Source organism: Cyprinus carpio, chromosome B5 (assembly GCF_018340385.1).
Source record: "Cyprinus carpio isolate SPL01 chromosome B5, ASM1834038v1, whole genome shotgun sequence".
Lineage (NCBI taxonomy): Eukaryota > Metazoa > Chordata > Actinopteri > Cypriniformes > Cyprinidae > Cyprinus > Cyprinus carpio.
The window spans coordinates 31,663,754-31,689,438 of NC_056601.1; the positions used below are offsets into that span (position 1 = coordinate 31,663,754).

General features: G+C 35.1%; 2 protein-coding genes across 3 annotated transcripts in view; both read left to right on the plus strand.

Annotated features, from left to right (window-relative positions):
* Positions 1-16,144, plus strand: part of LOC109053006 (discoidin domain-containing receptor 2-like) — a 31,381-nt gene extending 15,237 nt beyond the window's left edge. Inside the window, exons 8-17 of the mRNA XM_042723129.1 lie at positions 1,287-1,533; positions 2,193-2,285; positions 2,589-2,743; positions 3,188-3,392; positions 7,358-7,602; positions 8,567-8,694; positions 9,194-9,391; positions 11,139-11,373; positions 11,805-11,954; positions 13,570-16,144. Coding sequence (XP_042579063.1) covers positions 1,287-1,533; positions 2,193-2,285; positions 2,589-2,743; positions 3,188-3,392; positions 7,358-7,602; positions 8,567-8,694; positions 9,194-9,391; positions 11,139-11,373; positions 11,805-11,954; positions 13,570-13,707 — 1,794 coding nt within the window. The 3' untranslated portion in view covers positions 13,708-16,144. The remainder of the gene's footprint in view (positions 1-1,286; positions 1,534-2,192; positions 2,286-2,588; positions 2,744-3,187; positions 3,393-7,357; positions 7,603-8,566; positions 8,695-9,193; positions 9,392-11,138; positions 11,374-11,804; positions 11,955-13,569) is intronic.
* Positions 16,145-16,931: 787 nt separating this feature from the next.
* On the plus strand, positions 16,932-24,187 carry pheta1 (PH domain containing endocytic trafficking adaptor 1). 2 transcript variants are annotated; one of them, XM_019070440.2, is made up of 3 exons: positions 16,932-16,993; positions 19,619-19,718; positions 23,068-24,187. In XM_019070440.2, the coding sequence occupies exon 3, from the start codon at positions 23,076-23,078 to the stop codon at positions 23,844-23,846; it is 771 nt and encodes a 256-aa protein (XP_018925985.1). In that variant the 5' UTR covers positions 16,932-16,993; positions 19,619-19,718; positions 23,068-23,075; the 3' UTR covers positions 23,847-24,187. The 2 variants fall into 2 exon arrangements, with proteins under 2 accessions (XP_018925985.1, XP_018925986.1); XM_019070441.2 differs by lacking the exon at positions 16,932-16,993 and adding an exon at positions 17,011-17,149.
* Positions 24,188-25,685: the final 1,498 nt, after the last annotated feature.

Sequence of the window (25,685 nt, forward strand, 5' to 3'; positions counted from 1 at the left end):
TAATCAAAGCTGAATTTTCAGCATCATTACTCCAGTCTTCAGTGTCACATGATCTTTCAGAAATCATTCTAATATGCTGATTTGCTGCTCAAGAAACATTTATTATTATCATTATTGTAAAGGAAACCATGATATGTTTTTTAAGGATTTTTTGATGAATGGAAAGTTCAAAATAGCAGCATTATGTGATTATATAAATATTTTATAACATGTCATTTTCAACTTAATGCATCCTTGCTGAATAAAAATATTATTATTTTTTGAATTATACTGACCCCAAAACTTTCTAACAATAGTGTATAATATTTAAATATTGTGGCGATTCACTTGAAATTACAACTGTGTGTATTTTGATGTTTATTTATTTCTGGTCCACATTGTAAGGGCCTCATTCTAAATTCGTTTTGTAAACTGAGGGACAATGTAATTATTTTATGACCATAATTATTTTCTGTGCCACTAATGCTGTTAAAAGAACTCAACTTGTACTGAACCCAAAGCATCCCTTTACCATGTGTACAGTATGTGTTCTGGTTTACATCTGTAGTGTCTGTAATTTGAATTTGATGTGCTTTGAATGTAGCACTAATTGTATACCATATTTCACACATAATAACACATAATTGCCATAATCACTGTGCTTATTGTGTCTGTATATAATCATGCCAGTATCTGTGGATTGGGTAGTTTAGGTGCTTAATCTTAAAGTAATGATTTTATATTAGAAAATAACATGTTTATTGAAGTCGGGCCACTTTGTTTTAGTTGCTTTTTGTCTACGTATTTTTATTTGTTTGTAAGTGAGCATGAAGTCAGAGATTATATTAGTTATTTACAATTTAATTGTATGCACTTGTTTAAAAGTTTGGGATGAGTAAAATAGTTTACTTTTTTATTTTTTATAAATATGATATTTTACCTATATTGGTTTTATTTTGACATTTTTGTATGTAATAGATTTTTTCAGGATTCCTTATTGAACAGAAAGTTCTAAAAAAGCAGCATTTTTTTTATATGGAAAACTTAACATTATAAGTAATTGAATGCATCCTTGCTCAACTACTGTACATAATTTCCAGTTTTTAGGAATTCAGTCCAATCAAATCCCAACCAAATCCCTGCTTAAATTGGAAATGTATTGCTTTATGAAAGAATGGGTTATAAATGCTTTATGAAAAAATGGGTTATAAATGTCATCCAAGTTGACTTGTTGTAGCATGATGAACAGAAAAGGCTTCAAATGTGAGCCTTCAAGTGTTATTGATGCTTATTAATTCTCTTTTTAGGTTCACAGTAATAACATGTTCTCTCGGGGTGTGAAGATCTTCGCATCGGTGTCCTGTGTCTTTAAGCTGCACCTCATTTCGGCATGGGAAGCAGAACAGGTGGAGTTTCACACCGTTCTAGACGACCGGAACCCAAGCGCTCGCTATGTGACGGTCCCGTTAAAGCACAGATCAGCTACGGCGCTGCGCTGCCGCTTCTACTTTGCTGACACTTGGATGATGTTCAGTGAGATCTCGTTTCAGTCTGGTATGAAATAAGAACAACTCACCTCTCCCTCCCACTGGTATTCTCAGTATCACCTCATTAAAACACAGCCAGAGCTCTGATATGCTTTTCATATTATCATTCCCAATATCTTAATTTCAATTTACACTGTTGTATAAAAGTTTGAGGTCAGTGAGATTTTTTAAGTGTCAGAAGTCTTATGCTCACCAAAGCTGGATTATTGTAGAGTAAAACAGTAATATTATTACAAGTTCAAATAAGTGTTTTCTTTTTGAATATATTTTAAATGTAATTAATTCCTGTGATGCAAAGCTGAATTTTAAGCCAGTCTTCAGTGTCACATGATCCTTTAGAAATCATTCTAATACGCTGCTCAAGAAACATTTCTTATCATTATCAGTGTTTAAAAAAAAAACAGTTGTGCTGTAATTCCTTGATGGATAGATAAGATTTATATGAAATGGATTATTTTGTAACAATAAAAAAGTCTTTTCTGCCACTTTTGATTAATTTAATGCGTCCTTGCTGAATAAAAGTATCAATTTCTTTATACATTTGCGAATGCATATGTCCCTTGCAATCTTTAGGTAAAACTAGACCCCAAATCATTACTTTGAATTATAAATGCATTTTCAAGTGGGTGTAGTAATTTCCTGTGTTTTAATTATTTTCCACTGCAGCAACTAATGTGCTTCCCACCCAGAGGGCCCCAGTATTGACCCCTCCTTCATATGAGTTTAACAGCAAAGTACCACAAACTACACAAACAACAGGTAAAGAGTCACTGTGCTGAGAAAACCCAGCATTTTTACAGTCAACATGAAGTTTTCTTTCATAATCCGTGTTATTCCAAAGAAAACTGAATGTTTGTCTAACCAAAGTCATATAGAGACTAGCTTTTTCTGATTCAGTCAGTTCCCGATGAATACAAATGAAGGAAATGTGTCACATTATGGAAGTAAAATGGGTTGTGAACACCACATCCTGTTGGCTTTAACTGAAAATGCCTGACTACTGTACTAACTTGTGTTACACACTTCGACTGAACTTTATTAAACCACATGTGTTTTTGACAGAGGACCAGATGACAACAAAACCATTAAAACCAGGCCCTCCTGAAGAGGGCAGTACATCGATTCTGATTGGCTGTCTGGTGACTATTATTCTTCTACTAGTGGTGATCATCTTCTTGATTCTGTGGTGCCAATATGTGTGCAAAGTCCTGGAGAAGGTGAGTGTGTGTGTGTGTGTGTGTGTGTGTGTGTGTGTGTGTGTGTGTGTGTGTGTGTGTGTGTGTGTGTGTGTGTGTGTGTGTGTGTGTGTGTGTGTGTTAATGAAACAGATTATAATGCTTCTCAACAATACATGATATACTTGAGTATCATAAAGTACCTTGGTATGTCTTACTGAAAGGATGAGCATAGTTGAATTTGAATATGTGACTTCACAGACATGTGACATCTTTGGGAAGTTGTGTCTCTAAATTTTTCCCCTTGAAAGCACTGCTTCAAAAAAAAAAAAAAGTGTTTTGTTTTACTTACTGACATTTTTCATTATTTCTGAATGTGATAATAAAATGTGATTTACACATAGATGCAAATGATCTGTGGGATTCTTCTCTTAACAATGCAATTTTGACCCAGTGTAATTGAAATAGTCTCTCTCTCTGTCTCAGGCCCCGAGGCGTATTTTGAAGGAGGAGGTGGCAGTGCGTTTGTCCTCTAGCAGTGACACTATAATTCTGCAGACTCCTCCGGTGCCCCCGCGCATCTCCCTCGACCCGCCCTACGAGAGGATCTTCCTGCTGGACCCCCAGTATCAGGATCCCGCTGCGCTCAGGAACAAACTTCCCGAGCTGTCGCAAAGCGCAGAAGCTTCTGGTATCATCTATTATTATACACAAACACACACTAGCTCTGTCTCAAACCCTGGTGAGCTGCCTCACTATTTTTTAAGAATCGTATTTGTTACAAATTATGTAGCCAGGATTTAATAACTATTGACTTAGGGATAGTTCACCCTAAAATGATTATTCTGTCATTTACTCACCCTTAAGTTGCTCCAAACCTGTATGAGTTTCTTTCTTTTGTTGAATGCGAAAGAAGATATTTTGAAGAATGTTGGTAACTGAACAGTTGCAGGTAACCATACCAGCGACTGCAACATTCTTCAAATTATCTTCTTTTATGTTCAACAGAAGAAAGAAACTCATACAGGTTTGAAACAACATGAGGGTGAATAAATGATAACAGAACTTTACTTTTGGAGGGAACTATACCTTTAAGTCATTGCATTTAAGTACAAAAACAGCATATTTTTCATTCATTTAATCAAATATATACAAACATATACTGTATATTGAGGTTTTTTTTTTTCGATTTTAAAAAATGCATTTTGTATGTTCACCAAGGCTGCATTTATTTGATCAAAAATACAGTAAAAACAGTAATATTGTGAAATATTATTACAATATAAAATGATGATTTTATATATGAATATATTTTAATTTATACCTAATTCTGCCGTCTTAATATTTTTGTGGAATATATGAAGTTCAAAAGAACAGTATTTATTTATTTGTAACATTATAAATGTCTTTGCTGTCTCTTTTGATCAGTTAGCCTCCTTGCAGAATGGGAGTATTAATTTCTCTTGTCAACATGATGTGCTTTCTGAAACTAACCTCTTGTACTATCTTTTAAGAAATATTCTCTCTATAGTTCTATTTTTCATCCTGTTGAACTTGATTTCATTGACATTTGTTTCCTCAACAGTTTGCATGCTGCCTGCCAGTGCACTTTTCCATTCTTCCTCCTCTAGTCTTGCATTCTTTACCTTTTGCTTGCAGTCTATGAACTCCACCTGACCTTGTTACCAGACTGAGGGACTTTGCAAGGGTAAGAGCTAATGCTAGATTTTCCTATGGGAATTTTTGACACTCTGCGGTTTCTTGCATCCAGACACCTCAGAGTTTTTGTTGAAATAAAATGAAGTTTGCCTGTTCCTCTGTTGTCGTCTTCTGCTTTTTCTGTCTCTCTTTCTTCCTCTTTCTCTCAATCTTCATCAACAAAGCGACATGATTGTCAACAATTCAAATTTTGTAAAATCATATATAGTACTTAAAGGGATAATCCACTCGAAAATGAAAATTCGGTCAATATTTAAAAACCCTCAACCATTCCAAACCTGTATGTTTCTCTTTTGTCTGTGAACCACAAAAGAAGAGTTTTTAAAATTTGTTGGTAACCAAATGATTTTGTGTCCAATTGACCTTTAGCAAAGCGCCACATAAACCAATCATCTCTTTCTCTTTACTAGATATAGCACAAAATAAACACCATTTTTCAGGTTCAAGTCAACTGACGTTAATCTGCTCTTCTGTCTGGTTTGTTTGTTGGACAAAATGCCAGATGTGGTTTTATGATTGGACAGATCACCTGTCCATCAAACTTCCAGCAAAGGGTTAATTGATTTCCGTAGGTTTTTTTTTTTTTTTTTTTTTGGAACACAAAAGGTATTTCAAAGATACTGGGAACCGGCAGAGTGGGCTATCCTTGTACTGTCTAAGACATACTGGGAGAACAGTATCGGGTCGCAACCGACTGTTAATAGAATAGAAGTTTGGCAAAAGATACCTTTTTTCATTACTCTTTCTTAAAAAGCGAATGAACACTTCGTGAAAGGCTATCTTTGTTCCCTTTTCTCACATTGACATTCTCAGTCCTTCCAAGATTTAATGATTTTTAAATGATTAAGTTGGTATTGTGAAGTCCTTGCAAGGCACCAAAACAAATAAATTGCTAAATCGCAATTCTTTTAATTGTCTATGTATGTCCCTTGATCTAGACAGCATGAGTGAAGCAGCAGAGTAGTATGTTTCAGCTATTTTTTTAGTGCACATTCAACTAATGGCTATTTGCCATTCTAAGTTCACTTGGATTTAGTGAAGTTTTAAAATGAATCAACTCTTGCTTTGTTCTCTCTCAGCTGTGTTAGATCAGTGTGTTGCTATTTTATGAGGCGCGTTTCCATTACAGATTTGCGCAAAACTTTGGTAATATTTTATAAATGTCGATAAAAAAGTATTCCGAAATGACAGCGTTTCCATTAACCAATGTTATGCTACTAAAACGTAATCTTTTTCCTCTCGCGATAAGTAATGGCAACAGAAAACCAAATGATTTTGGGTCCCACTGACCTCCATAGTATTTTCTGCAGAACAAAAAAAGAAGATATTCTGAAGTTTGTTGGTACCAAATGGCTTCGTGTCCCATTGACTTCCATAGTGTGGATAAAAAAAAAATATTATGGTAGTCAATTAAAAAATATTTTTAGGATTGTTGTTAAAGGTGCTGTATGTAAGTTTTGGACTCTACTAAAGAATAAAAATACCATTATATGTTTGCAGATATTTAAGAAACATGCTTAGTAACATATCTGTTTATCTGAGAAACAATGCTACAGTCAGTTATTCTCCTTTGAAAATGTGCGTTCCAGGCCAGAATGTCGGTCTCTGTTTTGGTTTGTGAAACCAGACCACTGGCAGTTTAACCAATTGTATTTTTGCACCCCGGTTGCCAGTTGGCGGGAAACACAGCGTATTTCATTTCAGTCGTAGAAGCTGACAAAACGAAAGTGTTTGTGTCATCAATCTGGCAACTTGCATGTGCGTCAAGTCTGAGGAGGAGGGACTGAGTGAAAAAAAACCCCTCTCCAATATTTTAAAATTTGGACTGCAATACCTAGTTCAACCACTCGGTGTCAATCCTACATACAGCACCTTTAACCAAAGCATTTTGGAGTCCTTTTGACTACATAATATTTTTGTGTTACCTAACGATTTTGGCTCCCATTGACTTCCATTGAACAGTATGGTAATGCTATCAAAGTCAATGGGACTCCAAACAATTTATTTAAAGGGGTCCTATTATGCTCTTTTACAAGGTCTTGATTTTGTTTTGGGGGTGTACTAGACCAGACTCTCATACTAGGTTGTTCGAAAAACATATATTTTTTATGTATTTTACAATATTATAACACCTCTCTCCACAGTCTGGCATGAACGGTTGGAATAGTTCCTGCAACAAATGAAGGCCCGCCTTCTGAAATGTGCTGTGATTGGTTAGCTGCGCCAGTGTGTGTTGTGATTGACAGCACTCGGTGCCTGGTCAGGAAATGTCATGCCCCTTATCATAGCCGCCTGTGAGCTTTAGTGTAAATATTGAGTGAAAATCAAATCAATTTGAGCACGATTTAAACCTGGATGATTGTAACCACACTAAGTTTGTCTGTCTTGGGAACACTAGCGTGTCTCCGTCTTAGTGATAACACTCGTTGCATTCTCTAGTGCAGCTCAACCAGGTCTCATTGTGATATCACAAATCCTGGAAAATATGCATTGTAGTCCTAACGAGTCGTTCGTTGTAGTTTTTGAAATGTGATTTCTGTTAAATAAAATATCTCCTTTTGAATTGGACTTTGAGCTTTGTAAGTTTGCAGATCTTTTTTTATGGTCAAACAGCAACATCACAGACTTACTAAAGTTGAAAAAGTGAAAAGGCATTATAGCACCCCTTTAAAAAGTCTTTAAAATGCTTCTTTTTTTTCTTTTTTTTTTTGCATTCCACCTAAAAAAACAAACAAAACTCATACAGATTTAGAACAACATGAGGGTGAATAAATGATGACAGAATTTTCATTTTTGGATGATATAAAATAAATAGGGTGACAAATAAAGAAATGCTTGAAATAAATGAAAGTGCAAGGGGGAAAAATTTACACATGAAGTAGTTTGTAATGTAAATTACAATTGGTCATGCCTGGTGACATCTCTTTGTCTCTGTAGCCTGTAGCGGAGGATACGCCGAACCTGACGTGACCCTGTGCACCCCACACCAGTGCTTTCAGAGCAGCGTGCCGCACTATGCTGAAACCGACATCATCAGCCTGCAGGGGGTCACCGGCAGCAACATGTATGCCGTTCCGGCCCTCACCGTAGATTCCCTGACACGGAAGGACATCTCAGTGGCCGAGTTCCCCAGGGAGAGACTGCTGTTCAGAGAGAAACTGGGAGAAGGCCAGTTTGGTGAGGTGAGTCTGGATGAAGCACAGAAGTAGGTTTCATTACCGCTGCTGTTGTTCTGTTGGCTCACTTCTGGACGCACTTGAATTGTCTTTTATTCTGAGTTAGTTGGGATGTTTTCGCACACTGTTTACACTGTTTTATAAAAACAGTGCTTCAATGCCTGATATTTGTTCAGTGAAATTACAGTGTTTCCCAGAAAACCCTGTTATTAGTGACCACACATGACTATTATGTATGGCTTTATTAAGAAAAACACTGAAAATCTAGAGTGAGAGCCAAGGATTTTGTGCAATAGTTTTACTAATACTTTTTTATCTCAGTTAACCCTGATTATTATGTTACTATGGTGACACTACTGTAATACCATAGTACTGTGAGATACAGTCACATAAAGGTTTGTTTAGTAAGAGTTTCTAATGCTCACCTAGGCTGAATTTATTTAACAGAAAATACCAAAAAACAGTAATTATGTGAAATATTATTACAATTAAAAGAAACTGTTTTCTATTTGAACATATTTTAAAATATATTGTTTTCCTGTGATGCAAAGCTGAATTTTAAGTACAATTACTTCAGTGTCACATGATTCTTCAGAAATCATTCTAATATTCTGATTTGCTGCTCAAGAAACATCTATTATTATCAATCTTGTTAATCAATGTTGAATCAGCATTGAATATTTTTGTGGAATCATGATCTTTTTTTTCAGTATTCTTCGATGAAAAGAAAGTTTGGTATAAAAACATAAAAATAAATATTATGCAACATTATAAATGCCTTTAATGTAACTTTCGATCAATTTAATGCATCAGTGTTAAATAAAAGTATTAATTTCTTTCTTATATACCCTAGGCTAGTGTATATGTCGGTACAGTGATTAAAATATTTGCATAGGAAGGTATTCATATTGTATGCCAAATTAAAAAAAGGTTTGCTCGCCCATGTTCATACTGTTGTTGCTGTTTCCAGGTGCATTTGTGTGAGGCTGAGGGTTTGGCTGAGTTTCTGGGAGAGGGTGCACCGTTACCGGAGCAAGACGGCAGGCCGGTGCTAGTAGCAGTTAAACAACTCAGAGCGGATGCCACCAGCAATGCCAGGTTTGAGGGGAAAAACACACACATACAAAAAAAAAGCATTGATTGGAAAGTTGCAGCATAGAGTGAGGCTTCTGGGAAGCTCTTGCTAAAAAGTTCAGAAATGGTTATGTAATTTTGATGTGTTTTATTTGGTCGGAATAAAATGGATTGGCTCATGGATTAAGACAAACAATAGGCAAATGAAATGCAATGTTTACATTTCTTTTTTGTTTGTTTATAAAGCAAAAATAATTTTTTTATTTAAAAATTTTTTTTAATATTTTTCTATATAATTTAAATTATTTTGTCATAAACTGACTCCTAATAGACTCCTAATCCTTCATAAAATGTTTATAAATACACAGTTATCATTGGAATGTTTCTGTCCGAAAGTGTTCATCCGTTTACAGCTGGAATTTATTTCTCGTTTATTGTTGTCAGTCGATATTTACTGATGGATGTTGACCTGTAACCTTTCTCCTGATCCCATGATAACCTTTCTGACTTTGTGTCTGTGTAGAAATGACTTCCTGAAGGAGATAAAGATCATGTCGCGTCTGAATAACCCAAACATCATTCAGCTGCTGTGCGTGTGTGTGAGCTCCGACCCGCTCTGCATGGTGACGGAGTACATGGAGAACGGAGACCTCAACATGTTCCTGTCCCAGAGAGAGATAGAGAGCACACTCACGCATGCCAACAACATTCCGTCTGTCAGGTGTGTCCATCATTATAAAGAAGTATGACATGTACAGACTTTCATCTCCAGACAGGGGTCAATATCACTATTCTACAAGTCAGAGTCGAGATTAATGTTCTTAACCTCCGAATTCTTCAACTTAACCTTCCAGTTTCAAGTCAGCTCTCAATTTACGATGGAAATGTTTCAGATTACAAGCCAGGTTTTGAAGTGAGACCTCTGAGTCTTCAAGTCGTAATAATAATGTGAAAATCATTTCAATGTGTTCGTTTTTGAAAACCTGAATTAAAGAACCAACATTTTTAAAGAAGTACCAGCAATAAGATTTTTTTTTTATTATTTTTTTTTACAATCATTTGCTAAACTACGGAGCCCCGCACATGGCATGCAGGAAAAAATAGTAGGCTAAATCGTACGCACGATTTACTAATTCGTTCCCTCAATGTACTAAAACGTGCACACGATTACTATTGCGTTCCCTCGATTTACTAATTCGTTCACTCGATTTATAAATTGTGCGCACGATTTACTAATTCGTTCCCTCGATTTGCTAAATCATGCACATGATTTATAAATCGAGAGAACGAAATAGTAAATCATGCGCACAATTTAGCAAATCGAGGGAACGCAATAGTAATCGTTTGCCTGTTTTAGTACATTGAGGGAACGAATGAGTAAATAGTGCACACTGTTTATTTATTTTTTCTTGCATGTCATGTGCGTGGCTCCGTACTAAACACAAAATGGAGCACAAGTTTACTCACCCTCATGCCATTTTAAACCTGTATTATTGTTTTTCTTCCTTTTATATGTTAATATTATTTATATAATATAATAGTATTTATTAATATTTTGCATTTGTTTTTATTTTTTATCATTTTAATTTTGTTAGTTTTAGTAGTTTTGTCATATTCTTTTGTCATTTTAATCATTTTAGTTTTATATTATATATATATATATATATATATATATATATATATATATATATATATATTTCTATTTAACTTTAATTTGAGCAATTTTAGCACTTTGTTGGTTTTTAAGTTTAATGCCAAGGCAACATTTCAGATTTTACTTTGTTTTTACAACTGAGTGTTTTCATGTAATATTTATTTATTTTTATTATTTTTATTTATATATTTCAGCTTTATTTCATTTAACGAAAACTATCTTTAATAGTTTCACACAGAAGACTTTTAACTGAATATTTGTGCTGTTCTTATGAAATCGAATGTTCAAAAGACAAAAAGTATCATAAAACTTGTTTAAATGACTTTTGCGCTGTACCCAAAGCCTTCTGAAGCCAAAATGTAGTTTTATATAAGATCAAACTTAAGTTACGTTTCAGTAACACTCCACTTTAAGCCTTTATTTATAATGCATTATAAAGGTATTCATAATATACATTTTAATGCATTATATCTCTTCATAAATAATAGAATTTTAAATGCATTATCAAATTTAAAATACATTATATGTTTCAATACATTATAAGTTTTAAAGGTGGCACAACAAATATTTAAGTATTATAATGTATTATAACTGTGGTCGCAATTATTCAGAAGATCATACAATGTATTATAATGTGTATTACAAGGCATACTACAAGGCATCTCCGTTATAGCTTTCAAGTGTCATTTGTGCTTTCATGCAGTCGGACGTGGTGCTGGTTGAATTTGACACTGGTTTGAAGCCAGGGTATGTTTTGTGTGCCGTTGCTGTTTTATTTTCATGAACTCATACTCTTTTATTTCTGTCTCTGCAGCCTCGCTGACCTGTTGCACATGTCGGTGCAGATCTCTTCTGGGATGAAGTACCTGGCTTCTCTGAATTTTGTGCATCGTGATCTGGCAACACGGAACTGCCTCCTGGACCGTCATCTCACCATAAAGATCTCTGATTTCGGCATGAGCAGAAACTTGTACAGTAGTGATTACTATCGTATACAGGGGCGCGCTGTGCTGCCTATACGCTGGATGGCCTGGGAGAGCATCTTACTGGTGAGAGAAAGAGAGGCTGTAAATGCTGTTCTTTTGAACTTTCTTTTCATCAAAGATTCATGTGTAAGAAATGTATCTCAGTTTCCACAAAAATAATAAGCAGCCCAACTGTTTTCAACATTGATTAATAACAATAAATGTTTCTTGAGCAGCAAATCAGCATTTCTGAAGGATCATGTGACTGGAGTAATGATGCTGAAAATTCAGCTTTGCGTCTCAAGAATAAATGACATTTTAAAATATATTCAAATAGAAAAGTTATTTTAAATTGTAATAATGTTTCACAACATTACTGTATTTTTAATCAATTGAATGGAGCCTAGGTGAGCAGAAGAAACATCTTTCAAAACTTACATTTAACTGTTAGGTGTCTACAGTGGCTTTCTTCCTTCATATCAGTGCATTGTGTGTTACATGTGTGTGTTTTTTAGGGGAAGTTCACAACAGCTAGTGATGTGTGGGCATTTGGAGTAACTCTGTGGGAGATCTTCACTTTATGTAAGGAGCAGCCCTACAGCCTGCTGTCTGATGAACAGGTCATCGAGAACACCGGCGAATTCTTCAGAAACCAGGGGAGACAGGTACAGCTTTCCTTTGATTTTGGTTTTGGTTATGATTTGAAGTGAGTGAATTATACTTTTAATCTGGTGAAGTTAGTCAATTAATCTGAAGTTAAGTGAATCGTTCTGAGGTAAAGCAACTCGGCCTGAAGTGAAATGAACTGCATTGGAGTGAATCCATTTGCAGCATCATTCTGAAGTGAAATTAGTGGGGTTCCTGTGGGTCTTAAAAGCCTTAAATTCAGTTCATCAAATTTAGATACATACAAAGTATTTAAAGGGATAGTTCACCCAAAAATGAAAATTCTGTCATTAATTACTCACTCTCATGTCGTTCTAAACCCGTAAGATCTCTGTTCGTCTTCAGAGCACAAATTAAGATATTTTTGATGAATTCTGAGAGCTCTCTGACCCTACATAGAAAGCAATGTAATTACCAAGATCAAGGTCCAGAAACGTAGCAAGGAGATGGGTAAAATAATCCATGTGACATCAGGGGTTCAACCCTAATTTTACGAAGCTGCGAGAATACTTTTTGTACGCAAAGAAAACAAAAATAATGACTTTATTCAACAATTCGTCACCTTGGTGCCATCTTGGAGAAATACCCATTGAACGTAAACAGCGTATGCTTTTCTGTGTCAGCTGCGTCACGCGGATATGTTTTTTACATTGTTTACACTTTGATTGGAATGAAAACAACGTATCAGCTTGACGCAGCTGGCACAGAACAGCATACGCTGTTTACTTTCAGTGGATATTCTCCAAGATGGCACCAAGGTGACGAATTGTTGAATAAAGTCATTTTTTTTTTGTTTTCTTTGCGTACAAAAAGTAATTAATAAGTTATTAATGACAGAATTTTTGGGTGAACTAACCCTTTAATATCTTAAATGGTATAATAAATGTCATTTTAAAAGGTCTTTATTTTGTGGACAGGATTGCAGTATGGCCTAATGTGATTATTACACTTAAAAAGGCTGATTTTAAAAAAAAATGTATCTGATGAGCAGCTGCCAGCTGGTAGTAAAGCATATAAATTTCAAAATAAGAGTACCAGAGCATTTTGGTACAGTTTGCAATTAAAAGTCCCACATTATGCATAAAATCTTGGTAACACTTTAGTATAGGGACCAATTCTCACTATTAACTAGTTGCCTATTAGCATGCCTGTTATTCACATATTGGCTGTTTATTAGTACTTATAAAGCACATATTCTAGCCCTATATTCTACACCTTACTTCCTCCCAATACCTAAACCTAACACCTTCTTACTAACTATTAGTTAGTTTATTTGACAAAATACAGACTAAACTATATCTGCATGTAATTCACTTCTGTCTGTACCGCTTAATTGTTATTATTAAGTAAAAGTGTTTGAGATAAATTATTTATTTTGGAATTAAACGGGTTTGTTCTATATGGACATATGGTATTAATTTAATTTGGTCTTAAAAATGAAAAGTGAAATTAAGTGAATAAGTCAAAATTAATGTGAATTGAACTCAAGTGAGGTCCAAAGTAAAGTGGTTCATTTTTTTCTGGTAGATTCTAATTTGCATGAACTGTAACATCATTTACATGGATGTTTTATGTAAAAGAGTTCTACATATTTTGCTCTCTCTTTCTCCCTAGATCTTTCTCTCCGCCCCACCACTCTGTCCATCCTCTCTGTTCGAGGTGATGATGCGTTGCTGGAGTCGTGACATCACGGACCGGCCCACTTTTCACAGATTGTATCAGGCCCTGCGAACTTTCGCGCCCCATTCATGACCGACACCTGCTCTACTGAAATAACCTGGAGGAAAACTGTTATACAAGACTGCTTGCCAGTCGCTGAAGTAGAGCAGTAACATTATAGCCACAATGTAGCGTTATTAGAGTGGTAGAAATCCAATGGAGGAGAGATCTAGAGATGATGAGATTTCACAAAAGGCATTCATTCATTTATCCACTCACATATTCATCTCCATTGGGACTCAAAGAGCTTTTTTTCCAATCCGTAGACACTTGAGGTTTTTTTTAGACTTCGTTGTTGTTCTTTCCCTTTTTTCTTTATCATATATGTTATTTCTGTTTGTCATTTTCCAACAGTGACTCTTGAGCCTACTGTATAATCTAGGCAGAAAGAACCAACTGGACGAATGTTGTGTTTGTCAAAACTGTGGTTGTGTTTCGTTAAGCACTGCTGTCTTTGGGTTTTATTTTGTTTTTGTCTATTTTTGTTCCTTATTTACCCCCACACTGGAGTTACTGTGTCTTATGGTATTAAGTGTCGTTTTGCTCTCTAAATATGAATGTTTTTACAGGTTCTTTGGATATAGCCGGGTCAGAGACTTGCTCTGCCTGGATCTAGCAGAACTACTGTTATAGTTAGATTAAAAACCCTTTCGGAGGAGAAGGGAGAGGGTTATAGAGCCAACAATGGACTGACGTGCAATTGAATGCACTGTTTCTTCCCCTAACTTCTAACAGGCCACTTTAAAGTCAACAATCAGAACAAACCGATGGACCATGATTCTTCCGTGCATGTTTCCAAAGAAGACAGTGTTCGTTATTGTAGTGTTTCATTAAAATGTAATAGCTTGGTTCTTGGTTAATGTTAAAAAAAGCGAGAAGCATTTCCATTGGGATACGCCAAGTTGTTCTTGGGGTGAATTTGACCTTCAGCCTCCACATGCGGATGTCCAATTATAGAAGTAAAATGGGTTGTTAATGTCTTTTTATGTTGGCTTTAAAGGAATAGTTCATCCAAAAATGAAAATTTGAACATTTACTCACCCTCCGACAATCCAAAATGTAGATGCGTTTGTTTCTTCACGGGAACAGATTTGGGGAAATTTAGCATTACATCATTTGCTGGATCCTTTGCAGTGAATGGGTGCCATCAGAATGAGAGTCCAAACATCTGATATCACAATAATCCACAGAAAAAAAGCAATATTATGAATACAGGATTCGTATTGTAGCCTGAAGCATCTATTTAAGTTATAAACACTTTAATGATGGATTTGTTTTGGGTTTTTTACCAAAACAAACAGCTTTTTGCTTCACAACATGTTAATTGATGGATATTGTGATGTCATTATCAGCTGTTTGGACTCTCATTCAGACGGCACCCATTCACTGCAGAGCACCCATTGGTGAGCAAGTGAATCCTTAATTTACCTAAATCTGTTTTTATGAAGAAACAAACTCCTCTACATCATGGATGGTCTGAGAGTGAGTACATTTTCAGCAAATTTTTATTTTTGGGGTGAACTGTTCCTTTAAGATCCAGCAAAAACCAGCAATATTTCACCACCACAGGCAAACAAAGTGAATTTCAACTCATTTGCAAAGGAAAACACTATACTTCCTTGTTATTGGCATACAGTTCTACAATTGCATTGTTGTATCTAAATGAACTAAGTCTGGCTGAGGACATACAGGACCAAAAATATTAATAGTGTAGAGATCCATTCAATCTTCAATCTCTGTAGAAGGCACATGATTATGGGGGAATATGTATGTAAGTTTAAAATTATTCAAAGCACATTTTTCTTTCTTTCTTTTAATCCACTTTAATGTTTTATTAACGCTTTTTAATGTTTTTAGCAAATGTTCGGGAATGAGTGTTGCACCAAAAAAAAAACATTTGGTGTACTATGATGTAACCAAGATCTGATATTTCCATCTTTTTTCATCAGTGTGTACTAGTTTCTTCATTCCTTATCTGTAGTTTGTGTTTACTGTATTTCAGAAATTGTGTTCAAATGTACAGGAGAAGTTTTATTGTTTGGCTGCTGAAAGGTTCGGCTATGCAGGACGGTTTCGAGAGTCCTCCGATAGCACTGGGATTTCGGTTGAATGTTGGTGGTAGGAAAGCTTAGGAGAAGGGCAACCACTAAAACTCAATCTCCCAGAAGCCTTTGCTGAAGTGAGCCTGAGGCATTTTCTGTTATTTCTGACCAGAGTTTGCTTTTCACTACAGTGCATGTGCGTGCGAATGCGTGATACTGTGAGTGTGGTTTTGTTTTTGTTTCTTTTATCATTTAGAATTCAATAGCTGTCTTTCATTCAAACATTTTTACTCTCTGTATGTGTCCTTCATGTACATTACATAAGCAGAGTAGATACTGTATGTATAGTAATATATTGGGGACTAAGAAAGACTTGTTTTCTTTCATCATCTTTCTTATTTTCCATAATAAATACAGATTTTGCAGTATCTCCGGTGTTAATGTGTTGTACTTATTCTGAATATTATTTTATTTTTCTACATATGAGTAGTGTATATGTTATAGTATCTACCTATATATATGTGTGTGTGTATTAATTAATATATATATATATATATAATTTTTAATTTAATTTCATTTTAATTTTTTAATTTAATTTAATTTAAATTTAATATATATATATTTTTTTTTTTTGTTATCACCAATCTTACATTGTATGTTTGACTTTGGTTTGGCTGTGTACTCAGTCACTAAAGTCAAAATGAATAGATGATGTATTAATTTGTGTTGGTCTCTAAAAGTATTGAGAAACTTCTCTCATGGTCTTAAAACCATGGTCATGATTCTTTAACACTTATACAATGGTACAGTCATGGTATTGTGAAATACGGTATTGTTGTAAACGGCAGGCTGTATTTCAAAGCACAGTAGCCTGTTATAAAACTACTGATAAAACTACTGATAAAACTTGTCATATCATGGTTTTACATATACACCATGGTATCCTTTGAGCACCATAAAATGTATTTACGTGCATTAACATGTGATATCATCACTGTACCTTAGTAGCCTACTACTGCAGTGTTTTTGTCAGTTATGACCAAACGTAATTCATATAATCCAAATGCACATATATAATCACGTATCCACTCTTAAACTTAAGTTTAAATATTTGAGAGGAGCGTGAGACTCATTGTGATCTTTATAATAACCCATTGTGTGAGTATATGAACGCATGAGCGCGCGCAGCTCTGCTGTTACTAGAGAGAGATTCATGCAGCGTCACGTGATCGTCAGCCAGGAAAGGAAGAAAGAAGGGAGGAAAACACGCTCTAAAGGCAGGTTAAACGTCGATATAATCTCGAAACGACGCACTAGATCTCTTAAACCTTTCTCTTTATGAGTTTCTCTATTTTTGTAACACGGCTTTAGCAGTTATACGCTAGAAACAAGGCTGCATTTGATGGTTTAATATCAAGCAAACTGTTCGAGCTGTGAGTCGAGAATGTATTGACTTTTCTCTTCACGTTGCACTTATTATGCACGATTTTCATACTTTACGGTTATAGATAAGATTGATAATGTTTATTTAGCTTTTAACACTGTCTTGTACGTTGTCAAACCATATTTATGTGCTACAGATCTGACTGCATGTGTCTGCGGCGTTCTGACGCTCACTTGAAATGCAGTGTAAATATGTTTTGAAATGTTTATCTTTGAACGCACGTTGGTATGAAACAGCTGTCCGGATCACTAACACTTCTGCAGTAGACTCTATTGGCTGGTTGGGTCACTAACACTGTTTTTACTGTGACAGTACCATGGAACAGTATCAGATGGTAATACCATGGTATTTTGACGCGTTCAGTGATATTGAAGTTCATGTATCATGGTGTTTACAAAAAACTTGAAACTGTTTCCAAGAACACAATTTTTAATACCACAAAACATGTATAAACCTAGGACTACCATAGTGCTTATTGGTTCCTTTTTTGTGCATGCAAATTAAAGAAAAAAAAGAAATTGTATCTTGTACTGGCTACTAAAAAGGCTACTGTATCATGATATTTAGATGCAAGATTATTCCTTCTAGTCCAGGTGATATACACGTGAAATGTTTACTTGTTCATAAAAGCATGAAACTTGGTACACTTGTATAGTTTGTGGCCCTGAACATTTTCAGAAATGGAGCCATCGCAAAAACACCTTCTTGTGGCCATGCCAACCATTTAACTTTGCAACATTATCAAATTATGCATTTTGTGTCATATCTCCTGAACCGAACATAACACAGAAAATGTGGTGTCTACCCCAAAATCATAAACATCAAAGAAAAAAAACATAACACACACAACAAAAAAAATTTCACATTATAACAACTAATATTTAAATCCATATTTTAAAATGGAAAATCACAGTATCTGAGTATCAAAGCATTTACAATGGTCCATATTATGGCTATTCGTTTTTTCTTTCTTTGATAATTAGCTAATATTTTATTCAATAATACAATAAAAGATTGTTTTCAAGAATACAAACATATATTTCAGAGAAAAAAAAAATCATCTCAAGTAAGTGTATTTTTCCTTACCTCCAGGCAGAGTCAGGTACTGTAAGTGGTAGTATGTTTCCAATACATTCTTGTTCTCTCATATCAACGCTCTTACATCAAACACAGACGGCAATGCAATCTTGCTAACTTGGGTTCTATGTGCACCTCTGTCTTTTTCTGTGAGTCTCTGCACTTGTCAGTCAGCTGTCAACAAGCATACTTCATTCCAGCATTTGCTTCTCAGTCTACTCTTAGTATCTTGGGCTCGACTGAGTCCTGTATTCGTTCAGAAGATTCAACAACCCTTTCTCTTTCTTTATTTATCGCCTTCCTGGTCAACTGAGCACCTTTATATAGGAGCTGGATGGGCTGCTGTCTTCATTCTCTGTGGATGGCTGTCCACTTGTATTCTTTGGTGACCTCAAGATCCATCTGGAGAAGCTTTCCACTGCAGACTTCCACTCACTCACATATGCAATGTTGTATAGACAACATTTTGGGAAGACGTCTAGACATCTCTGATCGTTTCTTTAACCTACATCTTACTACCTGTGTGCCAACGATTCCTCTACCAGTTACTTTTAGGCAAAACCTACGCTCTCTTTCACCCTTCCATCTTTCCTCTGTCATCCTCTCTTCCCTTACCAACTCATTTCTCATCTCTGGATGTGAATACAGCAACTGACACGTTATGATCCACTTAGGTGTTTTTGCGATGATTCCATTTCAGAAAATGTTCAAGGCGACAAACTATACAAGTGAACCAAGTTTCATGCTTTTATGAAAAAGTGAAAAAAAAAAAATTCACATATCATCTGGATTATTCCTGGAGTGCTGTGGTACTACCAGAAAATACCATGGTAAAGTGATAGTATTAGATGGCAATACCATAGTATATTTTCATGCTTTTCACAGCAATGGAAAGCATGGGAATATCAAGGAATTTTAAAATAAGAGTTTTAGTTACTTTCAGGCTTGGAAAAGTCATTAATATACAGTATATTTTATATGAATATTATGTTTTTATCAGAATCCGAAAAGGGCTTTACTGCCAAGTGAGTTTACACGCACAAGGAATTTGTTTTATTGAAAGGAGCTTCCAGTGCAAAGAAAAAGTACAGACATACATAGCTATTATTTGACATGCATATAATTAAATAAAATGTAACACTAATAATAAAGATTTGTATTAAAAAAAACAAACAATTTTTTTAATGAAATATCTATCACATGGTTTTGACGCTCTGTCTGATTCATGTATAGTTTAGTCACTTCCGCAGACTTTTATTTATTCCACTTGTTTTAAGAAAGAGGAAATTGTGTGTTTTAAACCAGGTCAGATGTGAAGTAGGATGTTCCGATATGTATGACACATCAGTCATTGACTTCTGTGTGTGGCTCTATATTTTAGATCAGAAATGGGATGGAGATGTTTGGCAACTGCAGGTGTTTTGATTGACTGTTGGAAGGAGGCCACACGTGAAGGGTTCACAGAAGAGCTTTGAAAGAAGGTGAATTTACATCTACACTACGGTTTGAAAGTTTGGGGTTGGTAAGATCAGTGTTGGGTGTAACGCGTTACTAAGTAACGCCAGCGCGTACATTTTCAGTTTTTCCTGATTCACAGAGAAACCTTAAATACTAGGGGTGGGAGAAAAAATTGTTTCTCCAATGCATCGCGATTCTCTCTTCAACGATTCTGAATCGATTCTGAGCTTGTTTATTTTTCCCGCATATGGCATGTGCGCGCTAGAGATGCGGCGGGCTTCATTGCACAGAATGTGAGCTGTAAAACACGTGCACATTGCTTGACAGTCTGTGCTTCCACCCGCCGTGTTTTACTTTAGATATGCTTTAATTTATGCCGTTTGGAATGCAGTACTATTAGATGCACGAAACTCTGACAGACTTTCACGTGCGCTTTGTGTTTGTTGTCCTAAAGCCTAATTGTGGCTGCGGTTAAATGCACTTGGATTTTCGAATACTTTTATACGAAATTGATGCACACACAGTCAGGTATGTTTTCAGAGCAGGACAAAACATCTGATATCGAAATAGATCTGTGCATTAGTGTGAATGCAGCCTGTTAAAGCTGCCACCGTCTATGATCTCATCAGTAATAATCAAATGGCAATAATGCTGAGGAAAAAAAGAACTATTGTCTGTAAACTTTCGGACACTTAAAGAAAACATTTTAATTAAGTGATTGTTTTTAAAAATAGCCTGCTGTGCTTTTATAATAAATAAATAAAGTTAATTTTAAAGTTAAAAAATTGATAAAAAATTGATATGAAAATGTAGCAATGTTGAAAACTGAGAATGTGACGCATCATGATATTGAGTTGATAATGATAATCATAATTGAATTGAATTGTGAAACCAGTGAATATTTACACCCCTATTTTTAAAATGGAAGTACTGACATACAGAGATTCCAACTATAAACAAAAACCATATATAACTGCAATTTTGTTAAAGACGTATTTGCACAGCAGAAGCATTAATTGGGGAAAAATGTAGATCAAGAATCGTTTTGGAATCAGATCCTGACTCCCAGAATCGGAATCAGATTGGATCGTGAAGTGCCTGAAGATTCCCACCCTTAATAGATGTACAGGATGTATAACAACATTGTGATGCATCGTTAATCATAATCGAATCGAATCGTGGGCCTCTGAATCGTAGTCGAATCGAATCGTGAGATACCCATAGATTCCCACCCCTATTAAATACTCAGATACAGATAAGACTAAAATCAATCGAATCTAAAAAGGGCCTACTTTTATTTGAGTACATGGACAATAACAACAAAACAAAATAAACAAAACAAACATGGTGCACTTTCTGCCGTCTAGGTCTCTGTGAGCAACTTTCTACACGTCACAAACACAGCGAATATCTGGCACAGAGAAATGAGAAATATGTCTATAGAAAGCTTGTGTCTACTTTTAAATGAATGCATTCAAATGGAAAACGAATATTATCTGATTATGTAGTCCGTATAAAACTAACGTGAGGCACAGTCTTTCCTGTATCTGAAAGCTTGAAGTGTCTACTTTTAAATTAATGAAATAAAATCGAAAACAAATATTCTCTGATTATGTAATGTGTATGAAACTAAAGCGAGGCACAGTCTTTCCTGTATCTGATCTCATTTTATGCAGTCACCTGCATGCAAACACCCTCATCTAGATATAAAAAATTTATTTAAAAAAAATCAATCAAGATTCGTCTAATTTTTAGTGTTTTTGAAAGAAGTCCTGCTATGAGGAATTTACCTTAGAAGAACAGCGCGATCTGACACGGCTTTATTCGGCAGAGAAGATCATTTATGTAATTTATTCTTACCTACATTAGTTAATGTGGTATTTTTACATAAACCTGTACGGATTTTACTAGTTGGGCTTTTCCTGAACATCTTGCCAAACTGAAATGTATTGTTTAACTTTTCTTAAGTTTTTTTTTTTGTTATTCAGATATATATTTAAATTTAAATATATATAAAAATGTTTAAGTATTACAGTTTTTTAAAACTAAAAGGCTAAACTATTCTATGTTTGACTCAAATTGAAAGAATAAAGAGTTTAATTTCTATTAAGGTTTATTTATAGGGATTTTAAGATGTAGCCTAATTAGCAATTTGATTAATTAAGTTACTAAAGTAATTTAGATACAATATTGATAATGTAATTAGTAATAGTAATTAATTACTTTTTGAAAGTAACTTACACAACAATATATCTATCTATCTTTCTATCTATCTATCTATCTATCTATATATATATATATATATATATAATATATATATATATATATATATATATATATATATATATATATATATATATATATTATATAATTTTTTTGTGAGAAATTAATACTTTTATTTAGAACACAACTGTATGTGTTCAACTGATGAAAAGTAACAGTAACATAATTATAATGTTACTAAAGATTTCTGTTTAAAATAAATGCTTTTGAATATTCTGAAATTTCTATTCTTTAAAGTATCCTAAAATAAATATCTGAAATTATTTGATTACAATAAAAAGTGTTCTTGATTATTTTCTTGAGTGGCAAGTCAGCATTTTAGAACCATTTCTGAAGGATCATGTGACACTGAAGACTGGAGTAACAATGGATGACATATTTTTGTAGGCCAAAACCTAGAAACGAGTTAATATTTTAGCATGGCTCCATAGTCCAGAAGTCTTTTTTTCTTCTTAAATGTCTGAAATAGGTCAGTGGTTAACACAAGTTCATGAACATTTCTATGTTTTGATGTTCTGATATAAGTATTTAGGCTTAAAAAATTCTGTTTGGTTTTTGTCAAGGGAACCAGAGTAATGGTAATACATCATCTCTGCATGTGGCTGCTGGAAATTCAACTTAATTGCATTTTAAAATATATTCAAATTGAAAAACAGATATTTTAAATTGTAATAATATTTCAAAATGCTGTTTTTACTGTATTTTTGATCAAATAAATGGTGAGCATAAAATACTTTTCAAAAACATTAAAAAAAATCTTGCAAGGTAGTGTGTGTTTCTTTTTTTTCACAGTGTTTGATATTTCTAAATATTTATATATTTGTTCAGAATGTATTCAATAAGAGAAGTCATTGTAAAATCAAACAGACTTTGTAGGCAAATAGATAAAAAAATTTTTTACCTGCATATATTTTTACTAAATCGTTTTAATACATGAAGTACATCACATTTTTATTTTAGATTTATTTGTAGACCCAATATGACAAGTAGAGAAATGTAAATTTGGGTTAAATCAATATTATTAAAGTTAAATATTATTAGTTTATCACTAATATTTGCTGTAAATGTATTTATTGATTTCTGTTTCAGAGACCATTATGAAGTTGAATGAGAAGAGCGTGGCACATTATGCCACATGCAACTCCCCTCCAGACAAGACAGGCTTCCTCTTTAAGAAAGGGGAACGGAACACGGCCTACCACCGCCGCTGGTTTATTCTGAAGGGCAACATGCTGTTCTACTTCGAGGAGAGGGAAAGCCGAGAGCCGATTGGCGTCATCGTCCTGGAAGGCTGTACGGTGGAGCTCTGCGAGTCTGAATCAGAAGAGTTCGCCTTCGCCGTTAAATTCGACTGTGTCAAAGCGAGGGTCTACAAGATGGCCGCGGAGAACCAGGCCGCTATGGAATCGTGGGTCAAAGCTCTGTCGCGGGCGAGTTTCGACTACATGCGGCTGGTTGTGAAGGAGCTGGAGAGGCAGCTGGAGGAGGTACAAGAAGAAGCCAGATCTTCACAAGCCAAAAACAAGCCTAAGAAACACCAGCCGCAAGTGCAAGGAGCAACCTTTTCGCTACAGAACGCCGCCATTACGGGGCCTTCGCAGGAAGGGGTGTCTAGCAGAGAAAACGGGGTGTCTTGGAGTAAACCCACCAGTGTGCCAAACGGTGTCAGCGAGGGCTCCGTCTGGGAAGGGGACTTTTGCGGGAGGGGGGATGGAGTCAAACCACCTCCGGTACCTCCGCGGAGGAAGACCAACGGCGGGTCGCCCGAGAGCCCCGTTTCACCCGGCACAGGCTGCTTCTCCAAACTACACGAATGGTACGGCAAAGAGGTGGCTGAACTGAGAATAGAATGGATGCAGAGCAAGTGAATGAAATCTGCAAGAGACTCGAAATATACATCCGCACACAAGACATGCTTAGTGTAATCTCATCTAAAAACAAAGAGAGCATTAGAATGATAATCACTCGTCCAATGTTACTGATGTTTTTTATTTCGTTAAACAAGACCAAGCCGTTTTTTAAAGGAACATTCTGTCATCATTTACTCACCCTCATGTGTTTCCAAACCTCTCTGGAAAATCTGGTTTAAGAAGTTTTTAAATACAGGAAAGTATAACAAATGTTTTATCAACTGTACAGTATGCATCAGTGTGACCAAGTAAACGGTAATAGTGCAATGTTTTTAAAGCAAGTGCAGTGGGGTTTTTTTGTTTAAAACAAAAAAAAGAAAGTATGCTGAAAATGTACTCCACTCATTCCATCTAAGATGAAGATGAGTTTGTTTCTTCATCAGAAGAGATTTGGAGAAATGGAGCATTCCATCACTTGCTCACCAGTGGATCCTCTGTAGTGAATGGGTGCCGTCAGAATGAGAGTCCAAACAGCTGATAAAAACATCACAATAATCCACACTAAGATCTTGTGAAGCGTAAATTTTGTAAGAAAAAAAAAATACAAATAATAATCCAAGTCCATAATCCATAAAAATGCTCCCCCTTTTCACTCTAAAAACAAAAGCAATCATTATACCAAACCAACCACTGAGGTTAGCACTTGTAAATGGTGTTTAATCTGTGCATAATACCAACCCAACCACTACAAGATGAATTTTACTTGTGGATTTATTGTGATGTTTTTATCAGCTGTTTGGACTCTCATTCTGACGGCACCCATTCACTGCAGAGGTGAACAAGTGATGAAATGCTAAATGTTTACAAATCTGTTTGCACAAACAAACATTTACATCTTGGATGGCCTGAGGGTGAGTCATTTTTAAGCATGTTTTCATTTTTGGATTAACTATTCCTTTAATACAATGAAAAATATTGCATTTCCTTTGTTGTGAGTTGACCTAAATGAATCATTGAATCAGTTTTGAATCGATTCATTAGAACACACAATTTGCACTAATTCACAAAAATGAATTTTACAATCTTTATGCAATGTTTGCTACTTAATTTAATTAAGAGATGCAGTTAAAATAATCGTAACATTCCTGTACTTAGCAGTTTGTGAGACAGTGAAGGAAGTCTTCATGAAACTTATTAGCAAAATAAAAATTGCATTAAATCTTCAGTAATCTTAATAATTACAGGGTTGTTGAATTAAATATATTTAGCAAAGTCTACAGTGCTCTGATCAATTTTGAAAAAAGTAAATGGACACTGGGTCTGTCCAGGTTAAAATTTACAAAAAAGTATCATAAAGCTAGTCGAAGCGACTTGTGTGCAAGTCTTACAAACTGATATAATAGCTCTGTGTTAGGAAAAGCCTAACATTTGTGTTTTTGCATGTTTTGCACGTTATGATGTCAAATATTGGTTCTCACATCTCGCTGACATTAAAACTTGCATCATGTGTTTTGATGCACCTTGATGCAAGATTTTAGAGATTTTAATAAAAATGAAAAATTGGCACACAAAGATTTATGACTTCACAATACTTTGATTTGGTGCATAGGTACTGCGTATGGACTACATTTATGGTGCTTTAAGTTATTTTTGGAGCTTGACAGTCCCAGACCCCGTTGCAAAAAAAACAAACAAAAAAAAAGCATTCTGGATGTTCAGCCAAACTTCTTCTTTTGTGTTCGTTGAAGCAAGAAAGTGATACGGGTTTGGAACGACATGAGAATGAGTAAATGATGATGCTGTTTTCTTTTTTTGGATGAACTATGAAGTCTCGCACTTAGATTCATTTGGGATTTT

What these genes read in the sequence shown, in the direction of transcription:
- pheta1 (XM_019070440.2), top strand. Translation starts at nt 23,076, where the DNA reads ATGAAGTTGAATGAGAAGAGCGTGGCACATTATGCCACATGCAACTCC.